This window comes from Mobula hypostoma, chromosome 24 (genome assembly GCF_963921235.1).
Source record: "Mobula hypostoma chromosome 24, sMobHyp1.1, whole genome shotgun sequence".
Lineage (NCBI taxonomy): Eukaryota > Metazoa > Chordata > Chondrichthyes > Myliobatiformes > Myliobatidae > Mobula > Mobula hypostoma.
Genome location: NC_086120.1, coordinates 52,585,277 through 52,602,428, shown reverse-complemented (window position 1 = coordinate 52,602,428; position 17,152 = coordinate 52,585,277). Strand labels below are relative to the sequence as shown.

Below are 17,152 nucleotides of genomic sequence, written 5' to 3'. Positions count from 1 at the left end.
CATATCATTATTTTCCAAACTTCTCTTAAACATTGACATTGTGCGTGAATGTACCACTCGCACTGGCAGCCCTTTACACGCTCTCATAACCCTCTGAGTGGAGATGTTTCACCTCATGTTTCCCTTAAACTTTTCACCTTTCACCCTTAACCCATGACCTCTGGTTGCAGTCCCACCCAACATCAGTGGAAAAAGCCTGTTTGCATTTACACTACCTATATCTATCATGATTGTGTATACCTCTATCAAATATACTCTCAATCTTCTATGTTCCCAGGAATAAAGTCCTAACCAATTCAATCTTCCTTATAACTCAAGCCCTTGTGACCTCTGTGGTCCTCCATGGAAAGGGCATGTAATAAGGTTAATGACACAATTGTAATTGGGGACTTCAAAGGGAATTGGGAAAATCAAGTTGGTGTCAGATCACAAGAAAGAGAATTTGTTGAATGCCTACGAGATGGCTTTTTAGAGCAGCTTGTGCTTGAGCCTACTCGAGGAAAGGCTATCTTAGATTGCATGTCTTAGATTACTAGATCTTATAAGGGAGATTAACGTAAAGGAACCCTTAGGAGGCAGTGATTATAATATGATTGAGTTCATACTGCAATTTGAGAGAGAGAAGCGTGTCACATGTATCAGTATCACAATGGAATAAAGGGAATTACGGAGGCATAAGAGAGGAGCTTGCCCAGGTGGATTGGAGGGGGATACTGGCAGGGATGATGGCAGAGCGGAGGGGGCTGAAGTTTCTAGAAATAGTTCACATGGCGCAGGGTAGATTTGTCCCATGGAAGAAGTTGTTCTCAAATGGCGAGGGTAGGCAACCATGGCTGACAAAGGAAGTTAAGGACTGCATAAAAGCCAAGGAAAGGGCATATAAGGTAGCAAAAGTGAGTGGGAAGTTACATGATTGGGAAGCTTTTAAAAGCCAACAAAAAGCAACTAAAAAGGCTATTAGAAGGGAAAAGATTAAATATGAGGACAGAAGAGCCAATAACATAAAGCAGGGTACCAGAAGTTTTTTCAATCATATAAAGAGTGAGAGTTGATATTGGACCACTGGAAGATGATGCTGGTGAGGTAGTCGTGGGGGACAAAGAAATGGCAGATGAGCTTAGTGGGTATTTTGCATCTGTCTTCACTCTGGAAGACAACAGCTGTATACCAGAGGTCCGTGAGTGTCAGGGAGCAGGAGTGAGTGCCATTGCTACTGCAAAGGAAAAAAGAGCTAGGCAAACTGAAGGGTCTTAAGGTGGATAATTCACCTGGGCAAGATGGATACATCCCAGATTCTTGAGAGAGGTTGCCAAAGAGATAACAGATGCATTAGTGGCGGCCTTGAAGCACGTAGGAATGATGGTGCTGTTCAGGGAGATGTTGAAGATGTCAGTGAGAATATCTGCTAGCTGGTCTGCACATCCTCTAAACACTCTGTCAGGAATATTGTCTGGTCCAGCAGCCTTCTGTGGGTTGACCCTGCACAGGGTTCTTCTCACATCGGCCACGGTAAGACACAGCACCTGGTCATTTGGAGGAGGGGTGGTCTTCCTCGCCGCCATGTCATTTTCCGCCTCAAAACAAGCATAGAAGTTATTCAACGCACCTGGGAGGAAGGCATCACCAGCACAGGCAGGTGGTGTTGTCTTGTAGTTGGTGATGTCCTGAATGCCCTTCCACATGCGCCGCTGTCCTGGAAGTGGCTGTGACTTTTCAAGAATCACCTGATTCTGGCATTGTCCCAGAGGACTGGAACATTGCAAATGTCACTCTACTCTTTAAGAAAGGAAATTATAGGCCAGTTAGCCTAATCTCAGTGGTTCGAAAAGTGTTGGAGTCTATTGCTAAGGATGAGGTTTCGAGGTACTTGGAAACTAATGATAAGTCAAAGTGGTTTCTGTAAAGGGACATCTTACTTGACAAATCTGTTAGAGTTCTTCAAGGAAGCAACAGGCAGGGTTGACAAAGGAGAGGCAGTGGATGTCATTTACTTGGATTTTTAGAAGGCGTTTGCTAAGTTCCACACGAGGTTGCTTAACAAGATAAAATTCTATGGCATTACAGGGAAGAACTGGCAGGGATAGCGGAATAGCTGACAGGCAGGAGGCAGCGAGTGGGAATAAAAGGGGCCTTTTCTGGTTGGCTTCCATTGACTGGTGGTATTCCGCAGGGGTCAGTATTGAGACAGCTGTTTTTCACATTGTCTGTCAATGATTTAGATAATGGAATTGATGGCTTTGTGGCAAAGTTTGCAGATGATACACAGATAGGTGGGGAGGTGGGTAGTGCTAAGGAAGCAATACAATTACAGCAGGACTTAGACAAATTGGAAGAATGGGCAAAAAAGGTGGCAGATAGAATACAGTGTTGGGAAATGTATGATAATGTATTTTGGTTAAAAGAATAATAATGCAGACTATAAATGGAGAGAAGGTTCAAACAAGAAGAATGAGAGGAGATCTTATAGAAACATATGAAATTATGAAAGGAATAGATAAGATAGAGGCAGTAAAGTTGTTTCCACTGGTAGGTGAGTCTAGAACTAGGGGACATTCGGGGGAGTTGATTTAGGACAGTGGTGAGGAGGAACTACTTTTCCCAGAGAGTGGTGAATCTGTGGAATTCTCTACCCAATGAAGCAGTGGAGGCTAAATCAGTAAAAATATTTGAGACAAGGTTGAATAGATTTTTGCATAGTAGGGGAACGAAGGGTTATGAGGAAAAGGCAGGTAGGTGGAGATGAGTCCATGGCCAGATCAGCCATGATCTTATTGAACGGTGGAGCAGGCTGTATGGACCAGATGGCCGACTCCTGCTCCTATTTCTTATGTAACATCAGAGGTACAGAGGCACTTACAAGTCCTCGTGCAAGACTCCCAGGTAGTTAATTTACAGGTTGAGTCTGTAGTAAAGAAGGCAAATGTAATGTTGTCATTTGTTTCAAGGGGAATAGAATATAAAATCAAGGAGATAATGCTGAGCCTTTATAAGACACTAGTCAGGCTGCACTTACCATAAGACCATAAGATATAGGAGCAGAAGTTGGCCACTCGGCCCATCAAGTCTGCTCCACCATTCATTCATGGGCTGATCCAATTCTTCCAGTCATCCCCACTCCCCTGCCTTGTCCCCATACCCTTTGATGCCCTGGCTAATCAAGAACCTATCTATCTCTACCTTAAATACACCCAATGACTTGGCCTCCTCAGCCTCTCGTTGCAACAAATTCCACAGACTTTCCACCCTCAGACTAAAGTAATTTCTCCTCATCTCTGTTCTAAATGGACGTCCTTCAATTCTGAAATCATGCCCTCTTGTCCTAGACTCCCCTATCATGGGAAATAACTTTGCCATATTTAATCTGTTCATTCAGAATGTTTCTATGAGATCCCCCCTCATTCTCCTGAACTCCAGGAAATACAGCCCAAGAGCTGCCAGATGTTCCTCATATGGTAACCCTTTCATTCCTGAAATCATTCTCATGAATCTTCTCTGAACCCTCTCCAATTTCAGTATAACCTTTCTAAAATAAGGAGCTCAAAACTGCACACAATACTCCAGCAACACACATCAAAGTTGCTGGTGAACGCAGCAGGCCAGGCAGCATCTGTAGGAAGAGGTGCAGTCGACGTTTCAGGCCGAGACCCTTCGTCAGGACTAACTGAAGGAAGAGTGAGTAAGGGATTTGAAAGTTGGAGGGGGAGGGGGAGATCCAAAATGATAGGAGAAGACAGGAGGGGGAGGGATAGAGCCAAGAGCTGGACAGGTGATAGGCAAAAGGGGATACGAGAGGATCATGGGACAGGAGGTCCGGGAAGAAAGACAAGGGGGGGGACCCAGAGGATGGGCAAGAGGTATATTCAGAGGGAATCTCCTATCATTTTGGATCTCCCCCTCCCCCTCCAACTTGTAACCACATGTCAACAGTTTTGGGCCCCATGTCTGAGAAAGGATGTATTGTCATTGGAGAGAGTCCAGAGGAGCTTCAAAAGGATGATTCTGGGAATGAAGGGGTTAACATATGAGGAGCATTTGACAGCTTTGGGCCTGTACTCACTAGAAGTTAGAAGAATGTTGGGGGATCTCATTGAAACCTACCGAATGTTGAAAGGACAAGATAGGGTGGATGTGGAGAGGATGTTTTCTATGGTGGAGGTGTCTAGAATGAGAGGGCACAGCCTCAAGATTGAGGGGCAACCCTTTAGAACGGAGGTAAGGAGGAAATTTTTTTGTCCAAAGAGTAGTGAATCTGTGGAATGTTCTGCCACAGACTGTGGTGGAAGCCAAGTCTGTGCTTATATTTAAGGCAGAAGTTGATCGTTTCCTGATCAGTCAGGGCATCAAAGGATGTGGCGAGAAGGCAGGTGTGTGGGGTTGAGTGGGATCCAGGATCAACCATGATGGAATGGCGGAGCAGACTCAATGGGCTGAATGGCCCAATTCTGCTCCTGTGTCTTATGGTCTTATGGACCACAACATCCTTATCAATTTCTTTATTTTTTCAACCTTGTTTACATCTTTCATTAGGTAGGTGACCAGAACTGCACACAATACTACAAATTAAGCCTCACCAATGTCTTAACCAACTTCAACACAACATCACATCTCCTGTATTCAATACTTTGATTTATTAAAGCCAATGTTCCAAAACCTTTCTTTACGACCCTACCTACCCGTGATACCACTTTCAATGAATTATTGACCTGTACTCCCGAAGCCTTTGCTCTGCCTCACCCCTCAGTGCCCTACGGTTCACCATGTAAGACCTACCCGAGCTGGCCCTCTCGAAGTGCAACACCTCGCACTTACCTGCATGAAATTCCACCTGCCATCTTTCAGCCGTTTTTTCCAGCTGGTCCACATCCTCACTGCACCCCCAATCTTGGTATTATCTGCAAATTTGTTGATCCAATTAATCACATTATCATCCAGATTGTTGATATAATGACAAGCAAAAATGGACCCAGCACCAATCCCTGTGGTACTCCACGAGTCACAGGCCTTTAATCAGAGAGGTAACTATCTACTACCACTCTTTGACTTCTCCCGCAAAGCCAATGTCGAATCTAATTTACTACCTCACCTTTAATGCCGAGTGGCTGAACTTTCTAGACCAACCTCCCACGCGGGACCTTGTCACAGGTGTGCAGGCACTATGGGACGGTACCACGAGAATGCTCCCTCATGTTTAGTCGTACAGTGGAAACGGTCATTACAGAAATTTGATTTCATGGTGATGTCAGCCAAATGCCTAGGCCACTGATCCAGGGCATAATCTTGAATCCAGTGCTGGCAGCTGCCGAAGGGAATTGGTAAATGGTTATCTAAGTGGTCAGTATAGAGATAGATGCATGATAAATGTCTGCTTTTCTCAGTGTGATCAGAAACTGTTGGACTGTTGGAAAAACCAGCTGGATTTCCTGTGTTCTGCCTGACCTGCACTGTCCCATAGGTAGCTCCAGACTGCACCGTGTGTGAAAACTGCCCTCTGAAGTAGCCTAGGGAGATGTAAAGCTGAGGGCTGATTGGGGCTGGAAGGTAGCTGGTGGCAATATCGTATTAATATTGAAGAACTCTGCAACCAGGTTATAATGCAGGAAACTGCAGCTTGTGAGTACACAGGAAGATTCCACAGAGCATACTGGTGCCGGCTGTGTATTGGGCTGTATGATTGAAGATCGGACCATTCACGTCTCTCTCTCTCCCACCTCTCACCCCAATGCTCTCTCCACCTCTCACTACCTCTCTCACGCTCCCCTCTCTCTCCCTTTCCATCCTCATCCATCTCCCTTACGCCCTCTCTCTCACCCTCATCCCCTCCCACCTCTCTCTTCCCCCACATCTCCACCTCTCTCTACAACTCTCCCTCTCTCCCCCTCTCTCTACCCCTCTCCCTCTCCCCCTTCTTTCTACCCCTCTCCCTCTCCCCCTTCTCTCTACCCCTCTCCCTCTCTCTCTACCCCTCTCCCTCACTCCCCTTCTCTCTACCCCTCTACCTCTCCGCCTCTCTCCTCCTCTCTCTGCAACTCTCCCTCTCTCCCCCTCTCTCTACCCCTCTGCCTCTCTCCCCCTCTCTCTACCCCTCTCCCTCTCCCCTTCTCTCTACCCCTCTCCCTCTCACCCTTTCTCTACCCCTCTGCCTCTCTCCCCTTCTCTCTACCCCCTCCCTCCCACCTCTCTCTTCCCCCACATCTCCCCGTCTTCCCCCACATCTCGCCCTCTCTCTACACATCTTCCTCTCTCAAACCCTCTCCCTCTCCCCCTTCTCTCTATCCCTATCCCTCTCCCCCCTTCTCTCTACCCCTCTCCCTCCCACCTCCCTCTTCCCCCACATCTCCCCCTTTCTCTACCCCTCTCACTCTCCCCCTCTCTCTACTCCTTTCCGTCTCTCCCATTCTCTCTACCCCTCCACCTCCCATCTCTCTCTTCCCCCACATCTCCCCCTCTCTTCCCCCACATCTCCCCCTCTCTCTACCCCTCTCCCTCTCTCCCCCTCTCTCTACACCTCTCCCTCTCTCCCCCTCTCTCTACACCTCTCCCTCTCCGCCTCTATACCCCTCTCCCTCTCCTCCCCCTCTCTCTACCCCTCTCCCTAAACCCTTCACTCTACCCCTCTCCCTCTCTCCACCTTCTCGCTACCCCTCTCCCTCCCATCTCTCTCTTCCCCCACATCTCCCCCTCTCTCTACCCTTCTCCCTCTCTCCCCCGCTCTCTACCCCTCTCCCTCTCTCCCCCTCTCTCTACCCCTCTCCGTTTCCCCCTTCTCTCTACCATTCTCCCTCTCCCCTTCTCTCTACCCCTCTCCCTCTCTCCCCCTCTCTCTACCCCTCTCCCTCTCTCCTCCTCTCTCTACCCCTCTCCCTCTCTCCCCTTCTCTCTACCCCCCTCCCTCCCACCTCTCTCTTCCCCCACATCTACCCCCTTCTCTTCCCCCACATCTCCCCATCTCTCTACCCCTCTCCCTCTCTCCCCGATCTCTACCCCTCTCCCTCTCTCCCCCTCTCTCTACCCCTCTCCCTTTCCCCCTTCTCTCTACCATTCTCCCTCTCCCCCTCTCTATACCCCTATCCCTCTCTCCCTTTCTCTCTACTCCTCTCCCTCCCACCTCTCTCTTCCCCCACATCTCATCCTTTCTCTACCCCTCTCCCTCTCTCCCCCTCTCTCTACCCCTCTCCCGCTCTCCCCCTCTCTCTAGCCCTCTCCCTTCCCGCTCTCTCTACCCCTCTCCCACACTCCCCTTCTCTCTACCCCTCTACCTCTCTCCCCCTCTCTCTACCCTTCTCCCTCTCTCCCCCCGCTCTCTCTACCCCTCTCCCCCTTCTCTCTACCCCTCTCCCTTCCCCCCTCTCTACCCTTCTCCCTCTATCCCCCTCTCTCTACACCTCTCCCTCTCTCCACTTCTCTCTACCCCTCTCCCTCTACCCCTCTCTCCCCCTCTCTCTACCCCTTTCCCTCTCCCCCTCTCTCTACTCCTCCCCCTTTCTCTACCACTCTCCCTCTCTCCCCTCTGTCTACCCTCCCTTTCTCTCTCTAACCCTCTCCCTCTCCCCTTCTCTCTACCCCTCTCCCTCTCCCCCTCTCTTTACCCCTCTCCCACTCTCCCCTTCTCTCTACCCCTCTCCCTCCCACCTCTCTCTTCCCCCACATCTCCCCCTCTCTCAACCCCTCTCCCTCTCTCCCCTCTCTCTAACATTCTCCCTCACCCCCTCTCCCTCCCCTCTCCCCCTCTCTATACCCCATTCCCTTTCTCCCCGCTCTCTACCCCTCTCCCTCTCCCCCTTCTCTCTCCCTCTCCCCCTCTCTCTACCCCTCTCCCTCTCTCCCCTCTCTCTACCCCTCTTCCTCTCCCCCTCTCTCTACCCCTCTCCCTCTCTCTACCCCTCTCCCTCTCCCACCTTCTCTCTACCCCTCTCCCTCTCTCCCCTTCTCTCTACCCCTCTCCCTCTCTCACCTTCTCTCTACCCCTCTCCCTCCCACCTCTCTCTTCCCCCACATCTCCCCCTCTCTCTACCCCTCTCTCTCTCCCCTCTCTCTAACATTCTCCCTCACCCCCTCTCCCTCTCCCCCTCTCTATACCCCATTCCCTTTCTCCCCCTCTCTCTACCCCTCTCCCTCTCCCCCTTCTCTCTACCCCTCTCCCTCTCTCCCCTCTCTCTACCCCTCTTCCTCTCCCCCTCTCTCTACCCCTCTCCCTCTCCCACCTTCTCTCTACCCCTCTCCCTCTCTCCCCTTCTCTCTACCCCTCTCCCTCTCTCACCTTCTCTCTACCCCACTCCCTCTCTCACCTTCTCTCTACCCCTCTCCCTCTCTCACTTTCTCTCTACCCCTCTCCCTCCCACCTCTCTCTACCCCCACATCTCCCCCTCTCTCTACCCCTCTACCTCTCTCCCCCTCTCTCTACGCCTCTTCCTCTCCCCCTCTCTCTAACCCTCTCCCTCTCTCTACCCCTCTACCTCTCCCCCCTTCTCTCTACCCCTCTCCCTCTCTCCCCTTCTCTCTACCCCTCTCCCTCTCTCCCCTTCTCTCTACCCCTCTCCCTCTCTCCCCTTCTCTCTACCACTCTCCTTCCCACCTCTCTCTTCCCCCACATCTCCCCCTCTCTCTACCCCTCTCCCTCTCTCCCCCTCTCTCTACCATTCTCCCTCTCCCCCCTCTCTAATCCTCTCCATCTCCCCCTCTCTCCCCCTTTCACTACCCCTTTCCCTTTCTCCCCCTCTCTCTAACCCTCTCCCTCTCCCCCTTCTCTCTACCCCTCTCCCTCTCCCCCTCTCTTTACCCCTCTCCCGCTCTCCCCTTCTCTCTACCCCTCTCCTTCCCACCTCTCTTCCCCCACATCTCCCCCTCTCTCTACCCCCTCTCTCTCTACCCTTCGCTCTACCCCTCTACCTCTCTCTCCCTTCTCTCTACCCCTCTCCCTCCCACCTCTCTCTTCCCTCACATCTCCCCCTCTCTCTACACCTCTCCCTCTCTCCCCCTCTCTCTAACATTCTCCCTCACCCCCTCTCCATCTCCCCCTCTCTATACCCCGTACCCTCTCTCCCCTCTCTCTACCCCTCTTCCTCTCCCCCTCTCTCTACCCCTCTCCCTCTCTCTACCCCTCTCCCTCTCCCACCTTCTCTCTACCCCTCTCCCTCTCTCCCCTTCTCTCTACCCCTGTCCCTCTCTCACCTTCTCTCTACCCCTCTCCCTCCCACCTCTCTCTACCCCCACATCTCCCCCTATCTCTACCCCTCTCCCTCTCTCCCCCGCTCTCTACCCCTCTCCCTCTCTCCCCCTCTCTCTACCATTCGACCTCTCCCCTCTCTCTACCCCTCTCCCTCTCCCCCTCTCTCTACGCCTCTTCCTCTCCCCCTCTCTCTAACCCTCTCCCTCTCTCTACCCCTCTTCCTCTCCCCCCTTCTCTCTACCCCCTCCCTCTCTCCACTTCTCTCTACCCCTCTCCCTCTCTCCCCTTCTCTCTACCACTCTCCTTCCCACCTCTCTCTTCCCCCACATCTCCCCCTCTCTCTACCCCTCTCCCTCTCTCCCCTTCTCTCTACCCCTCTCCCTCGCACCTCTCTCTTCCCCCACATCTCCCCCTCTCTCTACCCCTGACCCTCTCTCCCCTTCTCTCTACCCCGCACCCTCCCACCTCTCTCTTCCACCACATCTCCCCCTCTCTAACCCTCTCCCTCTCTCCCCTTCTCTCTACCCCTCTTCCTCCCACATCTCTCTTCCCCCACATCTCCCCCTCTCTCTATCCCTCTCCCTCTCCCCCTCTCTCTACCCTTCTCTCTCCCTCTACACCTCTCCCTCTCTCCCCCTCTCTCTACCCCTCTGCCTCTCCCCTCCTCTCTCTACCACTCTCCCTCCCCTCTCTACACCTCTCCCTCCCACCTCTCTCTTCCCCCACATCCCCCCTCTCTCTACCCCTCTCCCTCTCTCCCCCTCTCTCTACCCCTCTCCCTTCCCCCTCTCTTTACCCCTCTCCCTCTCTCCCCCTCTCTCTACCCCTCTCCCTCTCTCCCCCTCTCTCTACCACTCTCCCTCTCCCCTTCTCTCTACACCTCTCCCTCCCACCTCTCTCTTCCCCCACATCTCCCCCTCTCTCTACGCATCTCCCGCTCCCCCTTCTCTCTACCCCTCTCCCTCTCCCCCCTCTCTAACCCTCTCACTCTCTACCCTTCTCTCTACCCATCTCCTCTCTCCTTCTCTCTACACCCTCCCTCTCACCTCTCTCTTCCCCCACATCTCCCCGCTCACTTCCCCCACATCTCGCCCTCTCTCTACACCTCTCCCTCTCTCTAACCCTCTCCCTCTCCCCCTTCTCTCTACCCCTCTCCCTCTCTCCCCTTCTCTCTACCACTCGCCCTCTCTCCCCCTCTCTCTACCCCTTTCCCTCACTCCCCCTCTCTCTACCCCTCTCCCTCTCCCCTTCTGTCTACCCCTCTCCCTCTCTCCCCCTCTCTCTACCCCTCCCCCTCTCCCCTTCTCTCTACCCCTCTCCCTCCCACGTCTATCTTCCCCCACATCTCCCCTTCTCTCTACCCCTCTCTCTCTCTCCCCCTCTATACCCCTCTCTCTCTCGCCCCCTCTCTCTACCCCTCTCCCTTCCCCATCTCTCGACACCTCTCGCTCACTCCCCCTCTCTCTACCCCTCTCCCTCTCTCCCCTTCTCTCTACCCCTCTCTCCCCCCTCTCTCCCCCTCTCTCTACCCCTTTCCCTCTCTCCCCCACTCTCTACCCCTATCCCTCTCGCCCTCTCTCTACCCCTCTCCCTCTCTCTACCCCTCTCCCTCTCCCCCTTCTCTCTACCCCTCTCACTCTCTCCCGCTCTCTCTACCCTCCCTCTCTCTCTCTCTACCCCTCTCCTTCTACCCCTTCTCTCTACCCCTCTCCCTCTCTCCCCTTCTCTCTACCCCTCTGCCTCTCTCCTCCTATCTCTATCACTCTCCCTCTCCTCTCTACACCTCTCCCTCCCACCTCTCTCTTCCCCCACATCCCCCCTCTCTCCACCCCTCTCCCTCTCTCTCACTCTCTCTGCCCCTCTCCCTCTCCCCCTTCTCTCTACCCCTCTCCCTCCCACCTCTCTCTTCCCCCACATCTCCCCCTTTCTCTACCCCTCTCACTATCCCCCTCTCTATACTCCTCTCCCTCTCTCCCTTCTCTATACCCCTCTCACTCTCTCCCCCTCTCTATACCCCTCTCCGTCTCCCCCTCTCTCTACTCCTTTCACTCTCTCCCCCTCTCTCTACCCCTCTCCCTCTCCGCCTCTCTCTACACCTCTCCCTCTCTCCCCTTCTCTCTGCACCTCTCCCTCAATCCCTCTCTCTACCCCTCTCCCTCTCACCCCCTTCTCTCTACCCCTCTCCCTCCCACCTCTCTGTTCCCCCACATCTCCCCCCTCTCTACCCCTCACATTCTCTCCAACTCTCTATACCCCTCTCCCTCTCTCCCCCTCTCTCTACCCCTCTCCCTCTCCCCCTTCTCTCTACCCTTCTCCCTCTCTCCCTCTCTCTCTAACCCTCTCCCTATCCCCTTCTCTCTACCTCTCTTCCTCCTACATCTCTCTTCCCCCACATCCCCCCCTCACTCTACCCCTTTCTCTCTCGCCCCCTCTCTCTACCCCTCTCCCTTCCCCCTCTCTTTACCGCTCTCCCTCTCTCCCCCTCTCTCTACCCCCTCCCTCTCTCCCCTTCTCTCTACCACTCTCCCTCTCCCCCCCTTCCACTCTCTCTACCGCTTTCCCTCTCTCCCCCTCTCTCTACCCCTCTCCCTCTCCCCCTCTCTCTACCCTTCTCTCTCCCTCTACACCTCTCCCTCTCTCCCCCTCTCTCTACCACTCTCCCTCTCCTCTCTACACCTCTTCCTCCCACCTCTCTCTTCCCCTACATCCCCCCTCTCTCTACCCCTCTCCCTCTCTCCCCCTCTATCCACCCCTCTCCCTCTCTACCCTTCTCTCTACCCCACACCCCCACTCCCCTTCCCTCTACCCCTCTCCCTCCCACCACTCTCTTCCCCCACATCTCCCCCTCTCTCTACCCCTCTCCCTCTCTCTACCCCTCTCCTTCTCCCCCTTCTCTCTACCCCTCTCCCTCTCTCCCCTTCTCTCTACCCTTCTCCCTCTCTCCCCCCTCTCTCTAACCCTCTCCCTCACCCCTTCTCTCTACCCCTATTCCTCCCACATCTCTCTTCCCCCACATCCCCCCTCTCTCTACCCCTCTCCCTCTCTCCCCTTCTGTCTACCCCTCTCTCTTCCCCCACATCTCCCCCTCTCTCTACCCCTCTGCCATCCCCCTCTCTCTACCCCATCCCTCCCATCTCTCTCTTCCCCCACATATCCCCCTTTCTCTAACCCTCTCACTCTCTCCCCCTCTCTATACCCTCTCCCTCTCTCCCCCTCTCTCTACCTCTCTGCCATCCCCCTCTCTCTACAACTCTCCCTCTCTCCCCTTCTCTCTACCCCTCTCCCTCCCACCTCTCTCTTCCCCCACATCTCCCCCTCTCTCTACCCCTCACATTCTCTCCAACTCTCTATACCCCTCTCCCTCTCTCCCCCTCTCTCTACCCCTCTCCCTCTCTCCCCCTCTCTCTACGCCTCTCCCTTCCCCCTTTCTTTACCCCTCTCCATCTCTCCCCCTCTCTCTACCCCTCTCCCTCTCCCCCTCTCTTCCCCTCTCTCTACCGCTTTCCCTCTCTCCCCCTCTCTCTACCCCTCTCCCTCTGTCTCTACCCTTCTTTCTCCCTCTACACCTCTCCCTCTCTCCCCCTCTCTCTACCCCTCTCCCTCTCCCCCTTCTCTCTACCCCTCTCCCTCTCCCCTCTCTCTACCCCTCTCCCTCTCTCCCCTCTATCTACCCCTCTTCCTCTCCCCCTCTCTCTACCCCTCTCCCTCTCTCTACCCCTCTCCCTCTCTCCCTCTCCTCTCTACACCTCTCCCTCCCACCTCTCTCTTCCCCCACATCCCCCCTCTCTCTACCCCTCTCCCTCTCCCCCTTCTCTCTACCCATCTCCCTCTTCCCCTCTCTCTACCCCTCTCCCTCTCTCCCCTTCTCTCCACCCCTCTCCCTCCCACCTCTATCTTACCCCACATCTCCCCCTCTTTCTACCCCTCTCCCTCCCACCTCTCTTCCCCCACATCTCCCCCTCTCTCTACCCCTCTCCCTCTCGCCCCTGCTCTCTACCCCTCTCCCTCTCTCCCCCTCTCTCTACCCCTTCCCTCTCCCCCTCTCCCTACCCCTCTCCCTCTATCACCCTCTCTCTACCCGTCTCCCTCTCCCCCTTCTCTCTACCCGTGTCCCTCTCTCCCCCTCTCTCTACCCGTTACGCTCTCCGCTCTTCTCTCTACCAATCTCCCTCTCCCCCTCTCTCTACCCCTCTCCCTCTCTCCCCTCTCTCTACCCCTCTCCCTTTCTCTACCGCTCTCCCTCTCCCGCCTTCTCTCTACCCCACTCCCTCTCTCCCCTTCTCTCTACCCCTCGCCTCTCTCCCCCTCTCTCTACCCCTCTCCCTCCCCCCTTCTCTCTACCCCTCTCCCTCCCACCTCTCTCTTCCCCCACATCTCCCCCTCTCTCTACCCCTCTCCCTCTCTCCCCCTCTCTCTACCCCTCTCCCTCTCTCCCCTTCTCTCTACCCCTCTCCCTCTCCTCCTCTCTCTACCCCTCTCCCTCTGTCCCCCTCTCACTACCCCTCTCCTCTCCCCTTCTCTCTACACCCTCCCTCCCATCTCTCTCTTCCCCCACATCTCCCCGCTCTCTTCCCCCACATCTCGCCCTCTCTCTACACCTCTCTCTCTCTAACTCTCTCCCTCTCCCCCTTCTCTCTACGCATCTCCCTCTCCCCTTCTCTCTACCCCTCTCCCTCTCACCTTCTCTCTACGCCCCTCCCTCTCTCCCCCCTTCTCTCTACCCCAATCCCTCCCACCTCTCTCTTCCCCTACATCTTCCCCTTTCTCTACCCCCTCACTATCCCCCTCTCTATACCCCTCTCCCTCTCTCCCCTCTCTCTACCCCTCTCCCTCTCTCCCCTTCTTTTTACCCCTCTCCCTCCCACCACTCTCTTCCCCCACATCTCCCCCTCTCTCTACCCCTCTTCCTCTCTCCCCCTCTCTCTACCCCTGTCCCTCTCTCCCCTTCTCTCTACCCCTCTCCCTCCCATCTCTCTCTTCCCCGACATCTCCCCCTCTCTCTACCCCTCTCCCTCTCTCCCCTCTCTCTACCCCTCTCCCTCTCTCCCCCTCTCTCTCCCGCTCTCCCTCTCCCCACCCTCTCTCTACCCCTCCCTCTATCCCCTCTCTCTACCCCTCTCCCTGTCTCCCTCTCTCTCTCCCCCTCTCCCTCTCCCCCCTCTCTACCCCTCTCCCTCTCCCCTTTCTCTCTTCCCCTCTCCCTCTCTCCCTTTCTCTCTACCCCTCTCCATCCCACTTATCTCTTCCCCCACATCTCCCCCTCCCCCCACATCTCCCCCTTTCTCTACCCCTCTCCCTCTCTCCCCCTCTCTCTACCCCTCTCCCTCTCTCCCCCTCTCTCTACCCCTCTCCCTTCCCCCTCTCTCTACCCCTCTCCCTTCCACCTCTCTCTACCCCTCTCTCTACCCCTCTCCCTCTCTCCCCCTCTGTCTACCCCTCTCCCTTCCACCTCTCTCTACCCTTCTCTCTACCTCTCTCCCTCTCTCCCCCTCTCTCTACCCCTCTCCCTCTCCCCCTCTCTCTACCCCTCTCCCTCTCCCCCTCTCTCTACCCCTCTCCCTCTCTCCCCCCTCTCTATCCCTCTCCCTCTCTCCCCCTCTCTCTACCCCTCTCCCTCTCTCCCCCTCTCTCTACCCCTCTCCCTCTCCCCCTCTCTCTACCCCTCTCCCTCTCTCCCCCTCTCTCTACCCCTCTCCCCCTCTCCCCCTCTCTCTACCCCTCTCCCTCTCCCCACCTTCTTCCCCCTTCTTTTTCTCCCTTTCTCTCTCTCCCCATCTCACCTCTCCTCTTTTCCCCTTTCTTTCTTTCTTTCCCTCCTCTCTCTCCCTGCACCTCTTCCCCTTCTCTTTCTCCCTCTCTCTCTATGTGTCTCTGCTCTAGCTGTCCAGCGAGGACGGATCCCTGCAGCTCAGTCCAGCCCTGGGGAGCTCTCTCTGTCACCCGGAGACCAGCTGAAAGGAAGCAACATCTCAAGCCTCATCTCTCTGCTGCTGCGAGCCGAGCCCTACCCCACGTCACGCTTCAGTACCCAGTGTACTCAGTACAACCTGCTGAGTATTGATAACATCTGCGAGCTAGCCGCACGCCTGCTCTTCAGCGCCGTCGAGTGGGCTCGCAACATCCCTTTTTTCCATGAGCTGCAGGTCTCGGATCAGGTGGCCTTGCTGAGGCTCAGCTGGAGTGAGCTCTTCGTTCTCAATGCCGCCCAGTCCTCGCTGCCCCTCCATATGGCTCCTCTGCTGGCCGCCGCCGGCCTGCACTCCACGCAGATGTCTGCCGACAGGGTGGTGACCTTCATGGACCAGATACGTGCCTTTCAGGATCAGGTGGAGAAGCTGAAGGTCTTGCAGGTCGACTCTGCAGAGTACAGCTGCCTGAAGGCCATCGCCCTCTACACTCCAGGTTAGTGGGACAGCACCATTGGCCAGACTGAAAAGTCTGTACCAAGGGATAGCAGGGATGGCAGGGCCGAGTGGTCTTCATGAAGCATCTGTACTGAGTACAGCTTCCTGAAAGCCATCCACACTTCAGGCTGGTGGGGCTGAGGGGGTCTGTACTGACCACTAAACTGGAGGGTAGAGGGCGATAGGCTTCAAGCTGCTGTACTAACTGAGATGTTCATTCCTCTCCCCCAGATGCCTCGGGTCTCTCCGAACCGGCCCACATCGAGAGCCTGCAGGAGAGGGTTCAGGAATGTCTGGCTGAGTACGTGCGCTGTCAGTATCCTCCACAGCCTCAACGCTTTGGCAAGCTACTCCTCCGACTGCCTGCCCTCCGCGCTGTGCCAGCTTCCCTCATTGGACAACTCTTCTTCATGAGACTGGTGGGGAAGACGCCCATCGAGACGCTTATCAGAGACATGCTGCTGTCCGGCAGCTCTTTCAATTGGCCTTACTTACCCACTCAGTGAAAGACCAGGACAGCCGTCGTCTCCCACCCACTCCAGCACCCTCACTGGCAATGCCACAAACATTACCAGAAATCATTTGTGGGACTGTTAAGTACTGAATTAGCTAAAATATTTCAGTTAGTGCAGATGTGTGTTTTTCCTTTGCTTAAAGAAATTTGAGCTGTAATTTAAGAACATCTGGCCAGATGGTAATGGCCTGTCCACTTAGCTAATAAGAGTTGGTGATGCTGAGAGCTGGGGTAGGGGAACAATCAACCAGTGTGCCTGTTTCACCCCTGGCTCTGCTTCCATTCCTACCCGTAACCCACCCACATCCCTCTCCCACCTGTCTATATTCGGACCCCCATCCCTCTCCCGTAATCCTGTTTCAATCCCCATCCCTCTCCCGTAATCCTGTTTCAACCCCCATCCCTCTCCCACTCCCTCCCCTACCCCAGTTCCAACTCCTATCCCTCTCCCACTCCCTCCCCTACCCCAGTTCCGACTCCCATTCCTCTCCCACTCCCTCCCCTACCCCAGTTCCTACTCCCATCCCTCCCCCACTCCCTCCCCTACCCCAGTTCCGACTCCCATCCCTCCCCCACTCCCTCCCCTACCCCGTTTCCTCCCATCACTTTCCCCCTCCCTCCCCTACCCCTGTTCCGACTCCCATCCCTCCCCCACTCCCTCCCCTACCCCATTCCCTCCCATCACTTTCCCCCTCCCTCCCCTACCCCTGTTCTGACTCCCACCCCTCCCCCACTCCCTCCCCACCCCGTTCCCTCCCATCACTTTCCCCCTCCCTCCCCTACCCCTGTTCCGACTCCCACCCTCCCCCACTCCCTCCCCTACCCCGTTCCCTCCCATCACTTTCCCCCTCCCTCCCCTACCCCTGTTCCAATTCTGACTTGCATCCGTCTCCCACTCCTTCCCCTACCCCATTCCGACCTCCACCCTCTCCCACTCCCTCCTCTACCCCTGTTCCAACTCCAATCATTCTCCCCCTCCCTCCCTTACCCCATTCCAATTCTGACTTCCATCCCTCTCCCACTCCCTCCCCTATCCCTGTTCCAACTCCAACATTCTCCCCCTCCCTC

At 55.0% G+C, this 17,152-nt stretch overlaps 1 protein-coding gene across 1 annotated transcript in view; it reads left to right on the top strand.

Moving 5' to 3' along the window:
* Positions 1-16,458, top strand: part of nr2f6a (nuclear receptor subfamily 2, group F, member 6a) — a 47,408-nt gene extending 30,950 nt beyond the window's left edge. Inside the window, exons 2-3 of the mRNA XM_063032713.1 lie at positions 15,047-15,568; positions 15,802-16,458. Coding sequence (XP_062888783.1) covers positions 15,047-15,568; positions 15,802-16,076 — 797 coding nt within the window. The 3' untranslated portion in view covers positions 16,077-16,458. The remainder of the gene's footprint in view (positions 1-15,046; positions 15,569-15,801) is intronic.
* Positions 16,459-17,152: the final 694 nt, after the last annotated feature.